This window comes from Tamandua tetradactyla, chromosome 19, assembly GCF_023851605.1.
Source record: "Tamandua tetradactyla isolate mTamTet1 chromosome 19, mTamTet1.pri, whole genome shotgun sequence".
Taxonomy (NCBI): domain Eukaryota; kingdom Metazoa; phylum Chordata; class Mammalia; order Pilosa; family Myrmecophagidae; genus Tamandua; species Tamandua tetradactyla.
The window spans coordinates 12740481-12762060 of NC_135345.1; the positions used below are offsets into that span (position 1 = coordinate 12740481).

General features: G+C 35.1%; 1 protein-coding gene and 1 long non-coding RNA gene across 11 annotated transcripts in view; one reads left to right on the top strand and one right to left on the bottom strand.

The window, feature by feature from the left end:
- The window catches only part of RAB28 (RAB28, member RAS oncogene family), a 267344-nt gene extending 250324 nt beyond the window's left edge, over positions 1 to 17020 (bottom strand). For all 10 annotated transcript variants that reach the window (XR_013165721.1, XR_013165724.1, XR_013165722.1 and 7 more), the window contains exons 1-3: positions 16723 to 17020; positions 12074 to 12170; positions 6863 to 6951 (exon numbers count right to left, since the gene is read on the bottom strand). Coding sequence is in view for 7 of the 10 variants with exons in the window: in XM_077136408.1 (XP_076992523.1) it covers positions 6863 to 6951; positions 12074 to 12170; positions 16723 to 16797 (261 nt within the window). In the remaining 3 variants the exon portion in view is untranslated. The remainder of the gene's footprint in view (positions 1 to 6862; positions 6952 to 12073; positions 12171 to 16722) is intronic.
- Positions 15621 to 21580, top strand: part of LOC143663037 (uncharacterized) — a 43823-nt gene continuing 37863 nt past the window's right edge. Inside the window, exons 1-2 of the long non-coding RNA XR_013165725.1 lie at positions 15621 to 15844; positions 16250 to 16310. This is a non-coding gene — a long non-coding RNA (uncharacterized LOC143663037). The remainder of the gene's footprint in view (positions 15845 to 16249; positions 16311 to 21580) is intronic.

A 21580-nucleotide genomic window follows, 5' to 3' on the forward strand; every position in this document is an offset into this window, starting at 1 on the left:
TTTAGTTGCCTCCCATTACCCTTAGGATGAAGTATAATGGCCTTACAGTCTTCCATAACCTGGCCGCTGATTACCTATCCAATCCCATTTCAAACCACTTTTTCACCCTTCCTTCCAGTCTTGTCACATTAGTCTCATTTCACAGTTTCCGGAAGATGCCAAACCCTTGTTCATCTCTGGGACTCTATCCATGTTGTTTTCTTGTCTTCCAATCTTTCATCCTTTTAAATTTCAGCTTAAATGTCATTTCCTCAAAGAGGGACTCGTTGACCTCCCAAATTAAATTATACTTTCCCAGAGCACCAAGAGTTCTCTTTTTCTACTGAGGATCACATTGTGATTACTTGCTCAAGGTTCCCACCAGAATATCTGCTGCCTAAGAGCAGCATGCTTTCTTCACTACTATATCCCAGAGTCCAGTTCAGTATCTGGGATTTATGGCACTTACACAGCAGGCACTCAAATACATTAAGTCATAATAAAAGGCTTTTAAAAATCTATGAAGGCAGGGTACCAGGGTAGTTCAGTGGTAAAATTCTCACCTGCCATGCAGGAGACTCAGTTTCAATTCCTGGTCCAGGCACTTCCCCAAAACAAACAAGCGAACAAAGAAAACAAAAAAAGTTCCACAAATAGTGCTGCAATAATGGGACACTCACATGGAAAAATAATGAAATGTGACCCCACAATACAGCATACAAAAAAAAAAATCAATGAAAGCCAAATATTAAAATTTTTAATAAAGTAAGCTCTATCCATACTTATTTTTCAAAGATGCATTGCTGCTCTTCTCATTAATATCATCTTCAGAAAGGAAGTCTGGAAAAAAAATTTTTAACTAAATTCAAATTCTTAATAGTTATATTAGCCACAATTATTTTTGACATTGTAAAAACAGATAATTTTTTTTAAGATATTTAAGTGGTTAATTTTAATTACTCACATACTTATAAAATGCTTTTATTGCTGCTCACTTGAAAAAAATGTTTTTGGATTTCTTCCGAATCTGGATGAAAACTGGGGGTATACTTTGAATATACAGGTCATCTACCATGTGTATCATGTAAGAAAAAAAGTTTAAGAACCACTAGTCTTACATCTTACAGTCTCATATCTCACGGTCTTATCATATAAAGCTGTTCTATTATGACAACCTAAAGGTCAGACACCCTCCTTTAAGGGAAGTGGGGGATGGGGCGGGGAGGGGAGTGTTGGAAACAGCTTCAAGCAGGTAGCAGCCTGTGTAGTCAGAGCACAGGCAAGGAAAACTGCCTCTCCAGAAGGGGAAAGAATGGTTAAGCCACTTAAATAGATCTTCTGAAACTTCTTTGAAGGAATATCTACCCTGTTTCTCCTACAATGTTTCAATGTTGAATCTATATTCTACTGTTTCAAGCAACCTTGAAATGTTACTGTTACCTAAACAATTTACTTTGTTAGCAACATGTGCATGCACTGTTTTGACTCTTTGCCTCCTTTGTCTATGCCCACTATAAAACCCTGCCCCCCACTCTGACAAGTCCAGGCTCTGACTTCCATTTGCAAGAGTACTGACTTCCATCTCCCAATCGGCCGCCATTGCGAAGAATCTCCTATTAGTAAAAAACTCATGGGTAACTGTCTGCCTAGTATGTTCTTTGCTCTTGGGGCTGTGCTGGGTTGGAACACCTATCCAACTACTATACTACCATCTTTTTATAGTTTTATGATGGCTTATTATAGTAAAATTTCAAAAATACCCAAATTATACACTTTTCATTCCACTCCAATATGTGACATTAAATGTTTATACACACATATATTAGAATACATGCTGAACAGTATGCTTTCATTCACTATCATATTCCCCAAATACAAACTGGGAAAACAAAGGTCTTCTATCTGAGGTACAGAGCATTCAGACAGGAGGTTTTCAATAAGTTTTTTTTTTAATTCCCATTTCTTCTCTTTTCTCTCTAATATTTATCACTCTCAAGCCAGTTACCAGTAAATTAATCATCCTATTCTGTGTCCATCACTAACTCAGTTGTTTAATTGTGTAACATCTCCCTCATTAAGCACTAAAAATAAATTTAAAACTACCTTTTATAATTCTCTACTGTACATAGCAAATAAGCATAAAATACTGGCAGGCTTCTGTAATAAAGAAGAGGTCATATTAGGTAAACTGTCTAATTCATTCCCAATTGAGATAACATAGAATTGTAGTATGACAAAGATTCTTTTGAAACTAGAACCAAAACATCCTAATAAGGACAGTGATTGCCCACAGAGATCAAAGTTTAGACAACTAGCTTTTATCCTTTTAATAGCTGGGCTCAAAACCAGTATCCTCAATCTCTGTTCAATATATTTATACTATGCCACATCGCTTTAACTTAAAGCTGGCACTACTTTAAAGATCAAAAGCTTTCTCTTTGTAAACTTGAAGACGTTTAGTAAACATCACATAAGGTTACTTTATAGAATACTTTATTTTCGTTGACTTTACTTACTACCATATCTAATACCCACGGTAAATCAGTAAACCAAAAGGATAACATTTTCAAAGCAATAACTGACAGCAGTTTTGAAGGGACAAACACTGGTGGCAACACTTCACAGTCTTTCAGGTATTTAACAGATTTACTCTTAAAAGCAGATGCACAATTTAATCTTTCCTCATCCCCATAATGTAGCTTTTCTTCTCCCTGATTTGCAGAACATAATCTACTTTAGCTTTCAATTACATACAGAAATTAATTAAATTACAGATTATACAATAGCCATAATGACATATAAATTGCTGTATAAGTACAACCTGTAAGAAGAAACACTAGTGCAAGAGAGATTTGGAAATATAATCCCTTATAAACTGGCAAATATCCAACTAAAAACTTCATAGTAGAAAGCCAGCAGAGTGTTTCAGGGGTCCAGTTTTGAAATATGTTCTCCCCTCAGTTGCCACACAGACACCAAATTCTTTTGTTGGTGGTTAACAGCAGACTCATCTGTGGGGATGCTGGCACACAACAGTAGTTATGTTCCACCTCACAAATGACTACACTCCATTGAGTGTATGCTCAGTGGGGCAGTGTTTGCTAACCACTTAGATTCCAGGACGGAAAGAGCTACAAAAATGAAACATCCAGTCCTTCTCTGAGGTTTGTTATTAGCCCCTGTTAGCCACAGGTTACAGAGCACTAAACTCTATGTACTGTGCGTTTGCTCCTAACCACTAGGAAAAATAGCCTATAACATCTTTTCTGAAGACTCCTAGATATTTTTAAGTTAATTTAAAATCTAGAAATTTAACTAGGACATAATTCAATTCTTAGAAATAGTTCTTGTCAAAATACCTTACCTAAATCTTTCGGGGGGTGTCAATTCGATTTGGTCTTGACCAACACTACTCAATAAAATTGCTAAAGTTTAATGTACTTGGGGAATAAAGTGAAGAAAGTAAACGTATCCATTTTTATTTGGATCCAAGTTAACTCCCTAGCTTCAAATATGTTTCTTCCTGGAAACCTAAAGAAAAGCTTAAATAATAATAACGACAACAATAATAATAATATATTCACTAGTTTAATAGCTCAGATATATATAATCACTCTTGTGCATAACACAAAAGCTAGAGAACCTAAAGTAAAATCCTAAATATCACATAAAACTTATGTCTTCAAAACAGCTTGTCAAAACATTAATCATGGGCGGGCCGCGGTGGCGCAGCGGGCAAAGTGCTTGCCTGCTATGCCGGAGGACCTCGGTTCGATTCCCGGCCCCAGTCCATGTAACAAAAACGGAGAAACAGAATACAATAAAAACAAGAAAATGTTTAAAGATGTTTCCCTTTCTTCCTTCCTTCCTTCTATCCTTCCTTCCTTCTCTCTGTCTTTCCTTAAAAAAAAAAAAAAAAAAAAAAAAAAAAAATTAATCATGAAAGATTTGTCTTGCAGCATGTGTACCAAAATCCAAACTATTCATGATATGGGCAATATGAAGCATCTACAAATCCAGAAGCAGTAGAGATTCACTTTGAAAAATATATGATATAAAATTATATAATAAAATGTATTAAATATATTTAAATTCTATTAAAATGCTTTAGAAAACCTAGCTTTTGAAAAATTACATTTCCTTCAATTTATGGTAGTAAATAATGAGTCTCTCACATGGATATAAAGTTTGCATATAATTTAACAAAAAAAGTCTGGAAATATACTCTATGTTTTTACATATCAGTTAATTTAGAATGTCTGGGAAAGAAAGAAAGAATGAATCTATTACATTTCATTCATTTTTGACCATTTATTTTATTATCTCAGGTGCTGCAGTTTCCAAAATAATAATAATAGTGAAAATGTTCATGAAATTCTCAGAAATGCAGTACTATGCTACTTTTTAGTGAAACAGGATATATGCTCATAATATTCACAGATATTCTGAAGTAGAACCACAACAAAAGGCAACATCAAGAAAGAAAACAATCAAGATATACCCACAAAATAGAAATTTTATGTGACAAGCTCTCAGAAGGAATATGACATACACCTTCTCCCAGGAAATGAAGTATATTAGAAGCTGACATTTTACTAAACTCAAATCCTTTCAAAAAAGATGAAACTTTCAAAATTTTTACAATTTGCACACTAATGCCTGCTGATTGCAAGTAGCTATATAACATCATAAAAAATATATATATATATATTCTAACGTTCTAAATATTTGAAGTGATTGTTTGTGTAACATTTGAAGTGATGGTTGTGTAACATTCTGAATGTTCTAAATGCCACTGATTTGTACTGTTCAAAATGGCTAATTTCATGTTAATTTTAACTCAATAAAAATACATTTTTAAAACTAATTTGAAGTAAGGTAGAATTACAAGAATCCAATTTTTAAAACTAATTTGAAGTAAGGTAGAATTACAAGAATCCAATTTATGAGCACAATATTCTCCTGACTTTTAAGGGAAGAAAAATGTGAAAACTGAATTTTAAGAGATGATCTACCCCAAGCTGCATAAAGTCCTACTGTCTTCCATTTATGGTATATAGCAGTGGAGAAACACACAGAGTCAAATATCATTAGAAGTTAGACTAATCTCATTTGAAAAAGCAGTATTTGGCCTTAGAGATAGATTTTAATAGAACAAAGAAGAAAGAGATTGTTATTTTCAAATACCACTTAAACAACTGGGTAAGTAGAACAAGTACTGTGGCTTCCCACAAAACTCTGTCCAGCGATTTTTCCTTAACTTAGTATCTACTTTAAACCTAATCAGTTTAAAAGAAAAAACTGAGCTAACATATCAACAACCAAAAATGGCAGACATAAAAATCTTAAAGTACTCTCTAAAAGAAAACAGATCATACATAAAATATCTACTGATGATAATACATTTGGAATGCTGATATGCAGCTTATGTTGTCACATTTCCCTAAACAGTAAACGTTATATCACTAGAATTACAATAATATGGCCACAAGTGAAAATGCTAAACATGAGAAAAAAATTTTCCAGCAGATGAAGAACAATGTAGAAGAAACGGTAAAGAACAGTTCTAAGAACCAAGTCTAAATACCAATAATGTGAAAAAAATAAAATCAAGGCTTGTATACAAGTTTCAGAACCATATTAGACCTCATTTATCCTTCTCTGAGTATTCTAGAAAATAATTCAGAATTTATTTTCTATCCAAAAATAAAGGCAATGACATTTGACAAGTACCAAACCTTGCACAAGAGAGTGCTAAACATTCTGTCTTACTGATTCATTTCTTATGAGCAACATATTAAGGACTGCCTCAAAACATTCATTGCCAAATCAGATAGAGGTTCCACATAACCAAATTATGATTCTTTCACTTAAAAACCAAATTCCAATAAAGTACTAAATATATTAGTATTATCCCTCTAATACCTCATGATGATATGGAAGACACTAAAAGTAGAAGAAAAAGTAAAAATATCATGTCAAAGTATTACATACAGAGCTCAGTAAGAACCATGTCTTTAATATTTAGCTGCATGCCATACACTCTACTTCTTCAGAGTAGATTACATTCAATGGCATTATATATTTCTGAAGTCTCTGTCATTCAATCAAAAGTAATCTGCCAAAGTATTAAAACAGCAATCATTCTTTACTGAACATGTTTGAATGGATAAAAGTAATAAACTTTTTAAAGTATGTTACTACCATGCATATTTTCTTCTTGTTTAATAATTCAACTATAAAACTTCTAAACTGTCTCTATAGCTCATGTTGCAAAGAAATTTGTTATAAAATTGTTTAGTTGATTTTTCTTCCACTATATAGATTTTCTTCTGAAAACACATTATGTTAAATTAATATATGTGCTTCAAACATAAGTGATACTGAGTCATCTGATACAAAATATCAATGCATCTATCATACCTGAACAACTATAATTAGTTAGGAGACTAAAAAATTATAGCACTAAAATATAATACATGGATATGCTCTTTGTCCTTGTTACTTAAATTCAAATTTTCACTCCAAAAATTTTTCATTCAGTCTACATGTTCTGAAAAGTAGGAACAATAACCAAATTAGCAATAAATATCAAACTGTTACCTATTACTGCATTTATTCAATGACTGACAACAATATCTGTAATATAAGTAGCACATGAAAGCTATTAGAGTTACACAGTTTCCACCCAAATCATTCCAAACCCAATTTAAGGAGGACAAAACAAGAGAACTAACAAAAGTATAAAACTACTTTGTACATACCATATAAAACTCAGGTTAGAAAAAATGTGTGCACGTGTGTGTGTGTGTGTGTGTGTGTGTGTGTGTGTGTGTGTTTCTGAGGAAAGGATTTTCAGTACAGGAATAATTACATGACATACCTGTGCTCCATAGATATATTTATCCAACATCTTGCCTCCTATAGTCTGCCCTCCTATATCCCAAACTTGAAGAGTAACATTTAAGTTTCCTAGGATACAAAAGATGAATATTAAAATAAGAATACCAAAAGAGTTAAGAATATAACAGCTGAACATATTTTCACATAACACTAAGCCACATAAACTCTGAGTCCAACTTGTCTTTTATTCTGCAAGCTCATACAGTCAGCTAGTTGGAACTATAAAATAAAGTTGTCATAAGTAATCATCCTGCAGGTCTAAGTTTACATTTTTACCTCAAGACCATGGAACCTCACTTCTATCATCTTTAAACCAAATGAAAAGTAAGCTTTAATTCATAAAATTCTAAAACATAAAAAAGAACAATTTCCTTAAAAGAATAAAAACATATACTTCAAAAATAAAAATAGTAAGTTTATATACTCGCCCACGCAACTGCACATATGAATTTTACTGTAGGTTTTAAAACCTTCAGGCTCTAAAACCCACAGAATAACAGACTACTAAGTAATAGTTTACATACTTTCGGCTAGAATGAATGAATCTCTTTAAATTGCAGTGTCAGGCTTTATTTGTAAGAATAAATAATCAAAAATTAAATGTCTTCAAATGTAACCCATAAAATATAAATACATTTGATATTTGATAGTACTGTTCAGAATTGAGGTAAGCTACCTACGCAATCATACCTGTTTAAGCATTTCCACTGCAATAAACTATAATATGTGCTTCAAAACCTTCATAAAATAATGTAACTAATCTCTGCATACAAACACTATGAAAAGCATTCTAAAATACAAAAAGTCAATCTTAAAAATAATTTTGCATCTTTTGCAAAATATTTGCTTACTACAAAAATTTATGAAATAAGCTATTCTGTCTTAGTGCAACTAATGATTGAACTACAAAAAGCAAGTACAATATCAAATACGCATTTTAGTTTAACACTTCAAATTTTTCAAATTATTTTTCCTAATAAAATTATGCAGTTTACACCAAAGGTAGGCAAAGTCTCAATTAATACCTTCAAAATCAGCTCCCACACCAAAAACATGTCTTTTTTAATCGTTCACAAATCAGAAAAATTCAAAATAAAAACTAAGAAACTAAAAAAAATGCATTCACTTAAAAAAAGAGAGACTATAAAGACATGAACATTCAAAAATACAATAAACGTAAAACACTAAAGTTGGAGAACATTAGTTACACACCATTCAATTTTGCATCTGAAAAGAAAGTACAACACTGGTTTAACCAGCAAAGTTTTACCCTTAACTGAGTTTTGTTGGATATGTATTATAATCTTTCCTTTATTTGGATGTAGGTCTGTTCTATTTGCCAACGTGCAGAGGATTTACATGAGGAACGTCCACTAGCATTAATGAGAGCTACTGAAGTTTATCACTCCCATCATCATTCCCACAAACACACACTTTGAACACTCAGAGAGTAATAACCAAGATGCTTTCAGTCTTATGAATAAAAAAATAAAAAATGTCAGAGAGTAAGGTTTGTCTAACAACTTGTATAAACCCAATTTCTTAAATCTAAGTTTTCAAGATTCAAAGATAGAGTCACTCTCCTATAAATGCTTCCTCAAATTAAACAGGCAAGAAAGGGCTGCCATCACTAGACATATATAAAACAGTCACAGAAGCCCCTAGATAAACAGGCAGTGCTCTATTCATTTATTTGCAAAACTCCTCCATCATTTTTTACATATTTCAAAAAAATAATGCTTAACAATATTAACTGTTACAGAGTAAGATTTTAAGCCACACTTTATAATAAATAAAAGTTATTTAATATTCCCATTTTCTTCATGGACAATAATCCCTATTGCTTAGCCTCATATCAAGAAATGTGACGCTTTTCCCCTCCCTTTACATTCTTTAAGTTCTGGTATTCAGATCCTAACTGAATTACGCATTGTGCACACTTCAACTATAACTTTAGGAATATGAACTTCATTACTTGTTTCCATATTCTGAGTACAATAATTTCAAGATCCTAAATCTTCAGTTGTATCCTATCTGAGAGGTTTATATTTGTGTTTCAAGGGAATTTTTTTAATTCACACCTTTTTAACCTCGTTTTGTGGTGGTGGTACTGGTGGTCATTTGCTTCATTTTTCACATACAGATTCTAGTAACTCAATAAAAATAGCTATGCATTATTGATAAAACATACTAATATGCTACGCAGCAAAAATAAATTAAATCCACATTGTATTGTCACTATATTTCCAACAAATTTAACCTCATAGTTATTTCATTTTTCTAGAAATTTATTTTTAACGTTCACATTTTAATTTTAGGTTTATTACTAACATAAAAATAAAACGGGTATTCTCTACGTGGAGGAACAAAATCACATGAAGAGGTGATTCAAATCAATATTAATTTTAGTTATGCAGGAACAAACATGTAGTTCCTTAATCTATTTTTAAAATGACATAAATATAAAGGTATATGAGTATTCAAATAATCAATATTATAGAATTTAAAAATCAAAAATCAATCTAATATAAATTTCTAACTAATAAAGAATTTTCAGCAACCTGATCCCAAATAAAATGGTACAAAATTCTTGCTTCTCTGTAAGAAATGACATGTAAGTAGGAAAAAATAAAATAAATGAGGTGACAAAACACAGGTAAGTTGCTTTTGGTATGAATCAAAGCCACCAAGAGGATTCAACAGTGACCTTGTAAAAGTATACTTGGTGCCTTGGTTAACCTTACTTAAAGTGGTGCATAGTCAAGATGGAACTAAAAACACAAGTCTGCCCACTTCTTGTACTAAAGACTTAGAAATCCTTTTCACAGTAGAACGCTGTTTACTGGACTGTACCCACAAGCTTCCTGAAAGTATTTTGACTAGGGCTCTTAAGAAGCTCTATCAGCAGAATCTCTGACTAACAGATACACTATTTTAAGCAGTAAAATCTGCACAGTGGTTGCATCCAGACTATACAGCATACCAGATCATGAAATAAACTGAAATAGGCGAGTATTTGCAAAGTGAGGACCTTGAAAACTTGCGTGAAGAGAATGTGAATAGACAGACAGGAGGTATTACATCCCTAACAATCTGACTGGTCAGAAGACTTACTAGAATACTAACACATACTAAATCCACACACATGAATATTATAAATTCAGTAATGCTACCTATGACATTTTAGCACATGATACAAATATTAAACATCCTACATTTGACACTTAAAATTAGAGTAAAGAATATAAAGGAAATACTGTGAATCTTGTCATTTATTCACCTCATTTCTTAATGTATCTATTCATTATATAAAATTCAGATACAGTAAAACAATTTTTCCTACTGAAATTTCTACCATAATTTTGAGTCCATTAAGTAGCATAAAATCATCTTCCTTCAAAAAAATAAATAATTTTTCTGGAACTTTGCCCGTCACAGAAAAACCTAATTAGTTAAATTAAGATAGATATTCATTAACAGTATGTCTTTCCTAATTTCATTTTTTAACCTAAGTACTTTCTTATTTTAAAAGGTAAAACATTACACTACAAATTTGGAATCCATAAATATCAAATATTTTTACAAAGTAATCAAAATTTCAAAATTTGTAGTAATATGCAACAGATCAGAAATCAAAACAAAATTAAATATATAACACATATAAAATGTTCAAAACCAGTATTTGTTGATAGTGTTTAACAGAGTAGTGCTTGCTCCTTTATTCAAATCTTTCAACTAAAAAATTAGAAAAGTTAAAACAATTTTAATGAGATAGAAAGTTAGTGCTTTTGCTAATTTAGCATCTAACTAAAACAGTTAATAACTAAGAACTTATTAAAAGGTTCCTTATGTACCACTGACTTCCCTGAAAAAGTTTTCAACATCAATATTATATGATTTGTGCATGTATTCCGCTAGTGACTGCTGTAAAATTTTCTGAATGTAGCATTCACCTATCCATCAAGGAAAGAACAACAAAAATTGACATTTTTCATTTTGAGTACATTGGAAGACAATGCAAATGAAACAAAATACTCATGTTTCTCATTAAGCTTCTTGCTGAGCAATAACTTACTTATAGAAAGATTAGAACTCTTTACTGTATCTTCTAATCTATTTTCATTAGTAGCACAATACAGACAGTACAAAATATATCAAATATATTATTACTAATGAGATATATGGAATTCTTCTAATTACCAAGAATTTTCAATAGCCGCTTTAAAACTTCCATGGGGAGTTGTCTGATCAATGGGGTGTTTGAGAGCTTAACATATTTCAATAATATTGGAATTTATGAAATCTCTTCACACTCTATCACTCACATTCCAGTATATGAATCTGACATTACACTTGCAACTGTTTTATTCAAATGTGTTTCTCAAAAAGAGGGATGAGAGAGATGGACTGGTTTATAAAGTCAATCAAGATAAACTGCTTTTAATAAAATACTTTAAATATATCATTTAACCATTGCAAGTGGACAGAGCATTTTAAAGCCTCAATTGTTCAGAGACTAACTCAAAACAGAAACCACTCTTTTTTTTGTTACTATTTCTCTGTATTTCCCACAAAATGTGCTGCAACTGGCATCTAAATAGTTTCTTTGCATGGTGAACTGAAACATCTTGAATGCTCAAACTGTATTTTTATGAGTGCCCAGGGACCCTAAATTTTAGTAGTCTATTAAATGCCAGCAATTTCATGCTGCCTTGCATAAAACAGCATTCACATATTAGAGCATAGAAGTTCCATAGCTACATTATACTTCTGTTCCAAATTTCTCTCAAACAAAAAACTCAAGCAAAACCTAATCAAAATAATATTTTAAAAAATAATCCCCACTACTCTTTTTACATTGAGTTAATACAATATCTGTTTATAATTGCATAGCATTTGATTTTTAAGAAATTTTTTAGGATTTTATGATCAACTATTGTTTATCCTCAAAAAAATGTATAGTGACCAAAACAAAGTAGGTGAGAAGTGTATAAATGTTTTTTCTCATATCCATGACCAATATGTCTGCATGATGGATACTGATATAAAGTAGCCTCTCTAAGCTAGATTTACTGATTACATATATTTCAATACAGAAGCAGTCCTTAAATTTATTTTAGACATTTCTTTCTTTTGTCTTTTATTATAAGATTTGTACAATCATCTCTGTTAAGACATTTTAGTCTCTTACCTGGCAATGTTATCCTTCTCAAAAAGAAATCCAGTCCTATAGTTTGTTTGTACTGTTTCCCAAAAGTTTCTTGAGCAAAACACGTAGCTAAGGACGTCTAAAAATTGATGCACAGAATAACAAAATTAATTTCTTTGTTTAATAAATGTAAGCATAAAAACAATACTAAATCTTATTAAGTAATCTTAACACTCATACTGCCATTAATTCAAGAAGCAAGTTGAAGCAATTTAATCAGTTACAAGGGGAAGAGGGACATAACACTCCAACAGACAAATCTCACTTGGCAATAGCTACCAATAGGGACAACACACTAATTAGTTAGATCTCCTTAAATCCCCTGGTTGTCAAGCTCCTTTTCCTTGCTATCAATTAAAATTTGAAATTTGTCAACGGGAAATGCTGAAGCAGCGTAAGTACAGATCGGAATCTTTTACAAATATATTTATCAGTTCAATAAAAATTTCAGAGAGGCTCAAAGTTTCATTTCTGAGGTTAAATATTCTAAGAGTAGTCTGAGTCCTTAGCAAATAAGCAATAGTATCAATTAAGGAGAGAAAAGCCTGCTGGTAGAATCTCTTTTTTTTCCCCACAAAGAAAAGTATCCTTAGGTGTCCAATTTTTTTCTATCCTAAAGATGTTAAATGAAAATGATTCTATAGAATGACTCTGAAAATATGAATCTTATAAATAAAGCTGGGTTTTTTTAAGTTGATATAAAGCAGGCAAAATAAATATTTTCCATCCTAAGAGCCATAAAGCTAAAAAGTCGTAAGAATATTACATAACCAAACTTTTTTAAATAAAAATTCAAAGTTTTATTCAAAAACTATGGAGCTTTCTTTTAGAGTACCATTTCGTATCAAAGCAACAGAACAATTAGTCATTGTGGTAACACATGAAATAACTAAAGGGTTTCTTAAATATTTTAAATGCACTATTCTTGTTTGTAAACTTCCCTAAGAAGGAGAGAAAGACAACTAAGCTTTTATGCTCTATACAAGACATACTCTCAAAGTTAAGAGAAAAATAGTTCTTTTTATTTTAAAAGTTAAAATTACATGTCAATTCTTAAGATAATGAAAAAACAAAAATCTTCAAGATAGTTTATTGTACTTCATTAAGATTTACGTATAGAAATGCAAAAGAAAACTTGGCTAAATTTTAAACCAAGAAGGCCTAAAATTCCTTTTGACACAAGAATCACATTTTTAACAAAAATGGTAATTTGCACACTCTTAACTCCAAATTTTTTAATATTTAAATATTCAGCATCTGTAATAAACTTCCAATATATATTACCAAATATTTATTGAGCACAATCATGAAAAGTTTTCTACTAGACATTGACAAACTTATCCCATCAAAATGAAAATATATTTTACTTTCTTGAAGCATTTAAAAATATGTCAAAACTAAGAGGTCAGAATTAAAAAGTAAGCATTCATTCATAAAGCTTTTGGTTTTCATTTAGCCTTAATTATGTCACTGAGTTTATCTAACTTAAAGTACAAAATTATCTGTAAAGAGGCTCAGAGTCCTAAAAAGAAAATGACCATTAACATTTATACTATACAAATATTTCAAAATGTTTAATGTATGGATGGTTGAAATATTTTTAAAAGTCAAAGAGAAAATCAAGGCACATGTAACATCAGCATAATGTCATTTAAGGTAATTTTTCATTTTCCTTTAAGATTGTCTCAAAGTTCAGTTATTTTTATAGTAATGAATATTCAGAATAATTCTAAGGTTCTTTGTTTGGAAACAGAACCCATAGATTTTGATGCCCCACCCTCACAATTTTGAGGCACTCATAAAGTTAGCTCTTTCAATTGGAATAGAATATAAATAGTCAAAATCAGGTCTTTGGGAACACAGAGAATATGAAAATCAGTTCTTATATCATCTCCTGATATCTTGCTATAAAAATTAAACAGAGGATCAACTGAATTAATGGGAGGCACCTTCCTCTTCAATTATCTGGACTCTATGCCATCTTTCACATACAATAACTTCTCAGAGGTCATTGTATAAATATCCTTCCTAAACAATTATGAAATGAAAAACCATCCCTCATATGCGAAACATTTTTATCTAATTTCCCTCTTTTTGTTTGTTTTGGAAAAGTTCTGATAACAATTCTTAATCATACTACATTTACTAACACTGAAAAGACTCCATAAAACAGGATACTTCGCCTCTAAAAATCTTAAGAAATATGTAATAAAATCAAAAGCACGAATCAGAACAAGAAAGGAAAAGAGACACTTGTTACCAGGGGGAGGAGCTAACTTTCAGTGGAAAAGAGCAATACTCAATCACATCCGCCAGTGTGTATAAAAATGCCCAGTGTGAGAATAAGCACAAAAAACTAATACTAGAAAAAAATGACCAGGAGTTACATCAGGGTACAAGCAAGGATGAAAGAGGCTGAGTTCATTTAAAAAAAAAAAAAAAGGTCAGTAAAGGAAATAGAATGGAAATGTTGGTTGCTGACAAGAATTTGAGAGCTCAATTCATATGGGGGGAAAAATGCTCGTATAATATGAATAAAAGATTATAATTCAGACGCTTATATCAGAAATTTTTAGTAGGAAAAGCTATTGAGGTTTTAAAACCGACTCTTTAGTCAACAATACGAAGACTAAGTTAAGGCACCATAAAGAATATCACTGTTACTCTTTGAACCAGAAGGATAGTACAATTCAGCAATATGGAAATGAAAAAATTATGCTTTGTTGAACAATAGAGATGTAAAACGTAATTATTCAGACTAAATTACCAACGAAGGGGAAACAAGATAAATGAAAAACCAGATACAAAATTATGAGCAAATTTCAAGTAAATAATACATGTATGATAATAGATAAATACTGGGATGAAAATGAACAAAAGTTTAAAGAATTACAATAGAATTAAGGATGACAGGCAATTCTTGTGTCTTTTCACAAGGGTATTAGTATTATATACTATGTTCATAATTTTAAACAGGAAATAAACTCAGTTATGAATTGAATTAAATAAGATTTAAGAAGTGAAAAATTAGAAGTCCTTCAAAAGAAAACCTAAATAATGAAAAAAAATTTTAAATGTAACTAAAGCATTGTGTTAAAGCTAATAAAGGTGTTAGAAAAAAATGACATATATAACAATTCTCCCATTCAAAATAATTTTACGTATACAAAAATTCATAAAATACGGCATAAACAAAAGTGATTTCAAGTTCTCTTCTTCCCCAAAATGTTTAAAGGTAATTAGAGCATATTATGTTGTTTTCCTCAGCAACAAAAATCAATAACAAAGCATCCAGAAAGGCAAGAAAGAAATTAACAAAACTCTCCAAATTTAGCACTCAAACTGCTGACCAGGCAGCAGGCAGTAGCAGCTGTGCAGTGCCAAATGCCAGGAGGATGTAAAAAGAAGTCATCACTACAGAAACCAGGCCCCAAACTAGAACAGGAACATGGAAACGTGAAGCCAATAAATGGGAAACTGGTAAGCAATAAGAGCTTAGTTTTGAAGACTCAGATGGGAAAAGGGAGGGGAATAGAAGAGAGATCAGCTTTAGCAATATTCCCAGAAATTGTGTCTAAGTGCTGGCGCCTTAGACAGAAGGGACAAGTGTAAATGTAAACCAAGCAGAGGCTCTACACTTTTAGGGAGTGGGTCACAGACGCTTTAGACCCTCTCCCCGGGGCAAGTACGAGACAATGTTTGTTCCATTTCAGGAGTTCCACAGACTTTGGATTAAGAACAACTGCCTAGGAGGTAAGTGACCTGGCCTGCTGGCACAGATATTTTCAAGCACTCATTCATTCATTCATTCAATACCCGTCTCGGTGGGCTAGACTTTAAGGCAGGGATCCCTTCTGTCATGCTAGAAGCATCCAGCCCCAAACTGGATCTCCTTAAATTGCTGAAATTTTGAATAAATGCTTGTAATGACAGGTGCTGCACCGGGAAGAGAGGTGAACAGATATGATACTTAAATAACGTTTATTAAGTACACGACAAGTTCTAAAGGCTTTATATGTATTTTCACATTTAATGTTCAAAACAAGTCTTTGAGGTGAGCCCTACCAATAGCCATTTTACTTGTCAGCCACAAATAGGTTAGCAATTTGCTCTCCAATGACCCGACATTTAACTGATGGAGTCTCAATTCTCACCCAGGGAGTCTGATTCCAGAGCCAACCCCTTGGGAACTCACAATGCAGTGGAGGCATCAGAAACGGTAAGGGGCGGGGGGGGGGGGGGGGGGGGGGGAGAGCAAAGTGTGACCTGGACTAAAGAAAAAAGGGGTTAAGATGCCTTGGCAGATCCTTGCCAGTTCTTAGAGGCGAGAAGTTGGACGCTTCCCCGGGAGGCGAAGCTGGCCCAAGTCTTGACGAATTCGGAGTTCACGATCCAGGAAGGGAGTTGGGAAGTGACTTTTTTTTTTTTTTAAGGGGAAGCTGGACAGCTCTGCTTAGCCTTCACCAAGCTCCCACTTCGCGTCCGGCCGCAGGCCAGGAGGGCCTGGGTCTAGAGGCCCCGGGGCTTGGGTTAAGGAGGCGACACCCGGCGACGGGAGGACGCTGAGGGGCGCCGGGGGCCGCGCCGGGATTCCTGCAGGCCCGAGACTGCGGGCCCGCTCGAGGACTGACCTTCCCGGAGGTGCCGTCCCCCAGCACGACGATTTTCAGTTGCCGGTCCTGGCTCTCTTCCTCAGAGTCCGACATGGTGCCCTGGGACCCGACCCGCACCCCCCCCCCCCCCAGGTGGAGGGAGGAAGGAGAAAAGAAGGCCTCCGGGGGCGGGGGTGTGGAGGAAGGGCGGCACTGGGAACAGTACCCCCCGCCCCGGTGTCTCAGCTGCAGTCGAAGGGATCCGGAGTAAATCACTCGCGGTACGCCATCTTGTCCATCCCCACCCCCCAACGCGCGGGCCCGCCCCCCAGCGCCGCTTCGGAAGCGCGCCCCCGCATCTGCGCCAACCCACGCAGACCGCGAGCCTCCCTGGCGGGCTAGACCACTCGCGGGCCTTGGCTGAGGGGAGGAGACTCGAACCCGAAAGAAGAGACGCGGGCTGCCGAGCAAAAACCAGATGGCAAGAGGCAAGAGAGACGTGAATAGAGTAAACTAAGTAGAAAGATGGGAGCAAGTAGTTCACAGGCGTTCTATCAAATTCTTCTGTTGCCCTCCCTCCTTGCGAAGATACCTGAAGCGAATGGTTCAGCCCGACGTGGGAGATGAGAGGGTGACGCCTGGGCTGAGCGCACGGTTGCCATGGAAGCGGTAGGCGGGGCCTGTCCTGGGTATCCCAGGACGCCTGGTAACGAAGCGCGGCGGGTAGGGGCCCCTGGAGCTGGTGTCGGCTCCCGAAGTTGCGCACCGGAAGAGGGAGAGCTGCTACGGGGGCGGAGAGGAGAGGGTGGTTGCTGAAGGCTGGGGAGCTGCAGTAAAGAGCTTAAGTGTGGGGGGATATATGAAATTTAAATCCGGGCGCTACCTCTGACTTCGGCTTTCTCATCTGGACAGGGTCTTGCTGATTCATTTGTCAAGCACTCATTGAGTGCACATCAGTCTGAACACTTCCTGACACACCTTCTTTACTCTAGAGCAGCATTTCTCAAAGTATGCTGCGAGGATCCCTGCAAGGTCCCGATGGATTTAAACCTACTTTCAGAATAATGCAATAGTGTTTGCTCTTTTCACGTTCAGTTTCTCCCAAGTATATAGACAAATTTTCAGAGGATGCATGGCTTCTACGGCGTCATCACTCTGGCAGCTAAGAGAATGTGTGCTGGTGTATTCGTCTTTTTAAACATTTCTCTGTATTCATTTCAATGGAGTAATGATAGCTATAAACCCTCATAGGCACTCTTTGGGATACACAATAATTCTTAAGGGTGTAGAGAGGGTCCAAGTAAAGAAAATTTGAGGACTGCTGCCCTGGATCATCTTAGTCCACGAGTTTGTGTAAAGAACCTGACTGAAGAGTATAATAAATACTATAGTATTTATTAGTATTTATTATGTATAGTACCATACATAAATACTCATAACGCCGACCTATTAAATGTGTCTCATTGTTGTCTCTTAATGTAGATTATCACATTTAGTATACTGTACTAGTATCATATTAGTACAGTATAGCAACCCTATACTGTAGAATTAACCCCATTTTGAAAATGAAGAAGAGAAAAAAGCTTAACTCAAAGGCAACAGTCCTTGAAAGAATACGGGAATTAGAATGGGAAGGCAGGACCGTGTAAAAAAAGTGCCCTGTCCTGTGTTCTAATCACAGCTGTATTTAATAGCTGTGTGCCTTTGAGCCAGTTTCCTAAATTGTAACACAGAGGTACTTCCTCTTCAGAGGAGTGAGAATTAAATGTAATAATCAATGTAAAGTAGCAGATGGCTCGACACCTAGCATATAGTAAGCACTCAATATTAGCCATTATGCTTATCACCATCATCATTAGAAGGACAGATGGAACGTTGCCATTTTCTAGCCATGTTACCATTGACAGGTTGCTCAGTCTCAACTATAGAAAGGGCTGGCCCACAGTAAGAGGTGCCCCGTTAGTATCCACTTAGTGTGAGTTACCAGTTATTTACCAACTTCCTCCACCCCCAACTTTCTACTTTACTGGGTTTGTTAATGGGAATGAAAAGAATAAGAGTACATGAAAGCATTTGTAAAGTTCTTTGTGATTGTTAGTTTGAGGAATATGTTTCAATGAGGACAGACTTAACCCTCTCATTACCCATGAAGAAAGTTAAATATGCCACAGATTTGTCTTTATATCCTTCCTTGCTGGAGGTGGCTGTGACCCAGTTCTAGCCAATGAGATAGGAGAGGGTGTCCTTTGGGAGATTTCTGGGCAAAATTTCCTCCCAGATTAAAAAAAAGAAAGAAGGAAACTCCTCCCCTTCCCTTCCTTTGCTGTCATTATTGAGTTACTACATGATGCTTAGAACTTCTATAGTCTTCATAAGCTATCTTGTAGGCTTCTAATTATGAGAGATAATACTAAGATACTATAAGGAAGTATTCCATTACTTGCAGACAAAAACATCCAACTGGCATAACTATTTTTGGCCATAACCTAGATTTACCAAAATCATGATACTAAAATCATGTGTGGTTTCATATGAAGGGAAATCTAGAAGACCATTCCCCAATTTCCAATTATCAATTTCCTAGATGACTGCTTTGATAAAGAAGCAATTATTATTTGGATATAAGTACATCCCTAAAATGTTCTTCCTGTATGAAACAAAAATTTGCAATATTGTAGTGACTGTATTTTACATATCTGTGACAGGTTTGAATATTTAAAATTAAAATTGAAGACGTGGAGCCATATTTGTGAACTTAAAAAAAAAATGCTCTTGTATGGAGAACTATGCTAGCATTGAAAGCTACTATCCACTGCTAGAATCAGCTGCTGCGGTGGAGGTGAAAGGTCATTGTTGGAACAACATTCCCAGGAATACTAAGCAAAAAGGAAATATCAAGCTCCTTCCACCTTGTCCTACCTTCTGATCTCCCTTAGTTTCTGCCCTATTGACAGAACCTAAAGGAAGCCGTCTGGCAAAGGAGAAATGTAGTATGGGAGAGTACTAACTGCAACATAAGTGAATGCAGAAAGATGGGTTTGAAATTGAGAGAGAATACCTCAATAGCCTACATGATACTAGTTGTTGGGGAGGATGTGGATCAGCAGGAACTTTTACACACTGCTTGTGGCAAATACAAAGAACCACTCTAGAAAACTATTCAATGTCATCTTGTAAAGTTGAAGATTCGCATGTCCTATGAACCTACAATTCCACTCCTCAGTATATACTCTGCGAAAACTCATGCATAAATGGACTAGGATACATGTTTGTAAACTCATTTTCACTGGAACAATAACAGCAGAGTAGATAGACTGGGGCATAGTCACTCGAAGAAATATTATAGAGCTCTATTAGTTTGTAAAGTTGCTGCAATGCAATATACCGTGAATTTATTACATTACAAGTTTACAGTTCTAAGGCCAGAAAAATATCTAAAGCATCCAGGAAAAGATACCTCGGCTCAAGAAAGGCCAGTATCTGTCACGTGGGAAAGCATGTGGCTGGCGTCTGCTGGTCCTTGTTCCCAGCTCTGTTGCTTCTAGCTTCGGATACCAGTGATTTCCTATCTAAGTGGTTTCCTCTCTGTGGGCCTTCACTTAGTTCTTCCAGGACACAACTCTGGGTTCTGGCTTGCTTAGCATCTTATGGGAAGGCACAAGGCAATATCTTCTGAGCTCTGCCCATGTCCAGGTATCTGCTTTCTCCGTCAGCACTGCTAAAAGCATCTCCAAACATCCATGTCTCTGTCAACTCTGAAGCAAATATCCTCCAAGAGTCTGCATCTGAATCTTTTCCAAAGTGCTTTCCCTTTTAAAGGACTCTTATGAACTAATCAAGTCCCACCTAGAATGAGTGGAGTCACATCTCTATCTAATCAAAAGGCCACACCCGCAATTGGGTGCATCACATCTCTGTGGAGATGATCTAATCAAAAGTTTCCACACTACAGTATTGAACCAGGATTAAAAGAAATGGTTGCCCCTACAAGATTGGGTCAGGATTAAAACATGGCTTTGCTGGCACAAACAGTTTCAAACTGGCACAAGAGCAAAGAAAAATGAATGAACTATAGCTACAGGATTAATCTTAGAACCATAACTTTGAGTGAAAAATATTAATCCCAAAAGATTGTATACATATGATACCACATCTATAAAACTCAAAAACAGGCAGAAATGTATGTTCATGCATGCCTGTATGTATGCTCAGGTATGTACCTCAGACTGTAATCTTATTTGAAAATAGGGTATTACAGATAGAAGTAGGGAAGTTAAAATGAGGTTATACTGGAATAGAGTGGGCCCTTAATCCTATATGGCCGGTGTCCTTATAAGAAGGGGAGGGGAGACACAGAGACAGAAAACAGCCATGTAATGATGGAAGCCAGAGATTGAGCTATGCCACAAACCAATGAATGCCAAGTGTTGACAACCACTGCCAGAAGCCAAGAGAGAAATATGGAACAGATTCTTCCCTTCAGACTTCAGAGAGAAAATGGCACTTCTGACATTGGATAAATTTTGCTGGAAAAAACGTGGAGAGATAGGAACAATTAATCACCGCTGGTGGGAATGTAGAATGCTACAGCCACTTTGGAAGACAGTTTGGTAGTTCCTTGGGTAGGTAAGTAGAGAACTTCCATCTGACCCAGCAATCCAGTCTCTAGGCATATAGTCAGAAGAACTGAAAGCAGAGACATTAACAAACACTTGCACACTGATGTTCATAGTGGTATTATTCACAAGTGCCAAAAGATAGAAACAGCCTAAGTGGCCCTCAACTGATAAATAAACAAACTGTAGTATATATATATATATGATGAAATATTATGCAGTTGTCAGAAGGAATGAACTCCTGATGCATGTGACAAAATGAATGAACCTTGAGGACATTA